Source organism: Lycium barbarum, chromosome 7 (genome assembly GCF_019175385.1).
Source record: "Lycium barbarum isolate Lr01 chromosome 7, ASM1917538v2, whole genome shotgun sequence".
Classification (NCBI taxonomy): domain Eukaryota; kingdom Viridiplantae; phylum Streptophyta; class Magnoliopsida; order Solanales; family Solanaceae; genus Lycium; species Lycium barbarum.
The window spans coordinates 127,628,999-127,634,136 of NC_083343.1; the positions used below are offsets into that span (position 1 = coordinate 127,628,999).

The window sequence follows — 5,138 nt, forward strand, 5'->3', positions numbered from 1 at the left end:
TAAATTACTTATTTTAGGAAGAACAATTTATTCTAGGAAGAAGGAACTAAATGAGTAAAATTGTCTACAGAATTGTTTATTTCTTTTAAGTTCTAACAAAATTCTTATTTTTTACGATTCAGTCTCAACGTTCAGTGAAGAACTATTTTACGAAAGTACCGAAATCAAGTGTAGCTTCTTCTAGTCAACCTAACCAGGAAGCAAATGCCAACCATTCAGAAGTACCATTACCTTATTCTCAAGTATTTGATTTGAGTACTTTAAATTATGATCCGGGTGAAAGAACCCCAATCTTGGACTATCATCCAAATCATCGTGATGTTATTAGAAGAGCATACCTTATTAATGGTCCTTGTCAACCTCGGTTGCTTCAGCATGAGTATCCTCAAACGAATATTTCTGGATTAATGCGCCGTTTTAATTCTGAATGGTTTGATGATGTATATCATGATTGGTTGGAGTATAGTGTTAGTAAAGATGCAGTCTATTGTTTGTATTGTTATCTATTTAAAGGCTACAACACCAATCAAGGTGGGGGTGTTTTCAACTGTTGGGTTTAAGAGTTGGCAGAAAAAAAAGGATCTTGGAAAACATATTGGTCTACCGAACAACCCACATAACCAGTCAAAAAATAAATGTCAAGATTTATTGCGGGTACAACAGTCTATTCATTTTGCACTTGAGATGCAATTTAGTCAATTTAAGCATGCATATGTGGTCCGCTTAAGTGCTTCCGTTGATGTAGTAAGACTTCTTATAACTCAAGGATTGGCATTTCGAGGTCATGATGAATCTAAATCATCACTTAGTAGGGGTAATTTTCTTCAAATTCTCTCATGGTATGCGAAAAAGTGTGATAATATTCGTGATTATGTACTGGAACATGCTCCTCAAAATGATCAAATGACTTCTCCAATGATTCAAAAAAATATTGTGAGTGCTTGTAAGATAGAAACAATTAAAGCTATTCTTGAGGAATTAAATGGTGACTACTTTTCTTTACTAGTTGATGAGTCTTTTGATGTGTCACGCAAGGAGAAAATGGCTATTGTCGTACGATATATTGATAGAAATGGATTTGTGATGGAGCAGCTTCTTGACATTGTTCATGTTCAAGATACTAGTGCTTTATCTCTAAAGAGGGCAATTGTTAATTTACTTGCTCAACATTCCTTAAGTCTATCATATGTGCGTGGACAATGTTACGATGGGGCAAGCAATATTCAACGTGAGATCAATGGCCTTAAAATGTTGATTAGGCAAGAAAGTAGATCAGCCCATTCCATTCATTGTTTTGCTCATCAACTTCAACTAACTCTTGTTGCGGTCTCGAAAAAATGTATTGAAGTGGGAAAACTTGTAGTGTTGGTTTCAAATATTTTGAATGTATTGGGATCTTCTTTTAAGTGTATGGATGAATTTCGAGATTCTCAAAAAGAAAGAATTCAAGAGGCATTAGATTTGGGTGAGCTTACAACCGGTAGTGGCTTGAATCAAGAACTTGGTCTTTCAAGAGCTTGTGATACGCGTTGGGGATCTCATTTTAAATATTTCAACAATTTATTCTTATGTTTGGCTCTATTCTTAATGTTCTTGAATCACTTGTTCTTTATGCATGATTATTGGATGAAAGAGCCAAGGCAATAGGATATCTTGAAGCTTGTCGAACATATGAGGTTGCGTTCATGTTGCATTTGATGAGTGACGTTTTAGCAATCACAAATGAGCTTAATAAATGCTTACAAAAAAAGGAGCAAGATTTGGCAAATGCCATGTTACTTGTTGAAGTAGCAAAAATAAGGTTGCAAGCATATAGGGATGAAGAATGGGATTCTCTTATTGCTAGGGTATCTTTGTTTTGTATCAAGCATGAAATTTTGGTACCTAACTTTGAGGAGCCATATGTTAGCTCTTTAAGATCACAAAGGAGACTTGGTGACAATAAAGTCTCTCATCATTATCGTGTTGAGGTATTTTGCAATATTATTGATTGGCAACTTCAAGAACTTAAAGATCGTTTTGGCGAAGCGACGACTGATTTGCTTCATGGAATTTCTTGTTTGAATCCAATTGACTTGTTTTCAAGTTTTGATATCAGGAAAATAATGAAAATGGCTAAATTATATCCTGATGACTTTAATGAATTCAATATGGGTTCTCTTGAGAATCAACTGGCAAGTTACATTATTGATGTTCGTGATGTTGATGAAAGGTTTTACAATCTAAAAGGGCTTTGTGATCTTTCAAAAAAATTAGTTCAGACAAAGAAGCATTCAAATTATCCTCTTGTATTCCGCTTAGTGAAACTTGCTTTGCTTCTGCCGGTTGCCACTGCATCCGTTGAAAGAGCTTTTTCAACAATGAAGTTTATCAAGAATGACTTGCGGAGTCAAATGAGTGATGATTTTTTTAGCGGTTGTTTGGTTCCTTATCTAGAAAAAGATGTATTTGATAATGTTTCTAATGATGCTATTATTAAGTCATTTCAAGATATGAAACCTCGTAGAGTACAATTGTAGAACTCCATGGTCTTGTTTGTGTAGTCTAACTTAGTTTCTTTGTTTTTGCTTCAAAAGCTCCCAAGCTTTTACTTTTGTAATATGGCATCTTCAAGTTGCCTTTCTTAATGGAAACTTCTTACTTTATTAGCTTTTGCTTAGTTTATTACTTATATTGTGGGATTTTATTGTGATATTTTTCTTCATCATGAGCGGAGGTGCCTTCACCCAGCTTCGAGGTTTATGTACGCCTCAAGCAGGCCTTTGACAACACTATTCTTGCTTCGAGCATGATTTTTAGTATTGTCTGTGCAAGAGTGATGCTTGATTTATTATATAGGAATTAGTTCCTATGTGTAGTTCTACTTTGATTTCTAACAATTTGCTACATTGATGACATTGTCTCAGATATAGAAGCTCTTCCGAACCATTTACGGAGGAAGTATGCCTTACTGCGTGATTTAGATAAAAGTCTGCAAGGTATTACTTATATTCCAAATTTTATATATTATTGGACTATTAAGGTTCTCTCATGCAAGTTAGTTGCTTTTTGACTTTCCATTGCTATGTGCTTCGTTAAGCATACTTTATGTATTTAAGTTATTCCTGATCCGACCCGCTCATTTGCCAACACAAGCGTACTTATTTTATTTTTTGAACCCCCTGAACTGAAATCCTGCCTCCGCCACTGACGGTCGTATGCAATATATTTACCCAACTATGAGTCGGGATCGATCCCACAGGGAACAATATGCTAGGCGATTAAGAAAGTAAGGAATTTTCACCAACTAAGCTAAAGTCAAACAATAAATGGTATTTTAGTTTTTTGTTTGAGAAAATTATGACTAATGCGGAAATGTAAACTAACCTAAAAAGCAAGTAAAATGATCAATGGCCACAAGTTTGGATACAAAAGGAAATTACACTCAAGTAACGATCCAATGTATTTCACGATTTTACAACTAAGAACGGGTTTATGTCAATAGATAATGATTTCTAAAATCTCATGGAAAGTCTTCCAACCAAATTAATGAATTTCACTCTAAGCTTTTCCAAGCCTTAGAGTGTGATATTAGGCACAATCAATTTAACCTCAAGTAACTACCCTCTTCCGAGCTCAAGTTATTAGATGAGTTTAATGACCCAAATTCTTGTTAATTAATCTTTCCCAACCTAGATTTCCTTTTCCAAGCTCAATCTAAGTAAATGGGTGAGTCCTAGGGTTAGCTAATCCCTTTGAAAATATTCAAGAACGAGATTAATTAAATCAACAAAGACCCACTTCAATAGCAATAAGAATCATTCAATACATAAGCAAAACAAGAGTTTCAATCTAAACTTTAATCAAGAATATTTTCATAAACAAGATTCAAATCTAGAAATGAAATACTACACACTAAAATATTCAATACAAAACAAGGAATTGAAGAAAGGTTTAAGAATTATCTCATTAAAGTGCTCCAATCTTCTCTTCCAATGGTGTAGGTGAAACCCTAGCATCCAAAACTTGCAAAATGACCAAAGATGAAAATGTTTTGTTGCCCTAAGCCTTTCTTTTATGCCCAGATTTTTCCAAGTCCAAACAATGACAAAATAAACCCCAAAGTTTCAGTTTTTGCAATTCTGTCCCGTTTTTGCAAAACTGTCCAGTTTTGACAGTTTTGCAAAAATGTCCAGTTTGGCCTCTTTTTTACTTGCTTTTCACTTGGTTTCTTCCGATCACTTCTAAATCACATAAAACTGGATAGAGCACCAATATCTCATAAATCAACCGAGGTGCAGCATCTGCGACACAGGATGAGACTCGCGGGTTCCACATGCGAGTCGCATGTCGTGTCGCGTGTGTTGCATCATTGTCTTATTTTATTTGGCCATTTTCTGTCAACAGATGCTGCACCACCTGCGACTCGCATGCAGTACCTGCGATTCGCAGGTGGTGTTCTGGTTCATTTCAGCTATCTTGGCTTGTTTTGCTCTATTTTGTTCTATTTTGGTCCATTTTGATCCATTTTGCTCTTTTATGCTCTCTAGGTATCTTTTCCTACAAAACAACATAAAAACACAAAAAGTAACAACAAAAGTGCTTAAAGAGTCACAAAAACTTATGGAATTAGCATCGAATATCGCGTAATTTCACGACTCATCAACTACCCCCAACTTAAAGTCTTTGCTTGTCCTCAAACAAATCAAAATAAAAATCTCAATGAGGAACCACTTTAAGCACAAAAACATGACTTTGGTTGGTACCAACAATTAACCTACAAGCATGTGAAGCTTCAACCAAATAACTCCCTCATTTCAAAATACAATTTCAAGAATGCAATAGAGATTTAAAACTATCAAGCAACAACTCTCAAGTTTCAATAAGTGACTCAAAACTACTAGCTTACTAGATATGCTCAGTTGACTCAACTTTGGATTTTTCAACATCACCAATCTATCGTAATCCATATGCCCTCACAAGAAAAAAAGTCCCAAAATCACTGTATTCACAACAACAACAACACAAGGGACAAATACACAAAGTCACTCACACTCAACAAAGAAATTCTAGTGCTAACAAATATCACACCATAAGCTTGCCCTTATTTTCAATCACCGCTAACTCAAGAACATTCAGTTGGAGATCACATAGGGGCA

At 35.1% G+C, this 5,138-nt stretch overlaps 2 protein-coding genes across 2 annotated transcripts; both read left to right on the plus strand.

Annotated features, from left to right (window-relative positions):
• The first annotated feature begins 477 nt into the window (after positions 1 to 477).
• LOC132601927 (uncharacterized) lies at positions 478 to 1,647 on the plus strand. Its single transcript, XM_060314974.1, has one exon. It carries the CDS (start codon positions 478 to 480, stop codon positions 1,645 to 1,647), a length of 1,170 nt encoding a protein of 389 aa, XP_060170957.1.
• Positions 1,648 to 1,697: 50 nt separating this feature from the next.
• Positions 1,698 to 2,519, plus strand: LOC132601928 (uncharacterized). Its single transcript, XM_060314975.1, has one exon. The coding sequence runs from the start codon at positions 1,698 to 1,700 to the stop codon at positions 2,517 to 2,519; it is 822 nt and encodes a 273-aa protein (XP_060170958.1).
• Positions 2,520 to 5,138: the final 2,619 nt, after the last annotated feature.

Coding starts and splice junctions, on each gene's coding strand:
- LOC132601927 (XM_060314974.1), top strand. CDS start 478: ATGCAGTCTATTGTTTGTATTGTTATCTATTTAAAGGCTACAACACCA.
- LOC132601928 (XM_060314975.1), top strand. CDS start 1,698: ATGAGTGACGTTTTAGCAATCACAAATGAGCTTAATAAATGCTTACAA.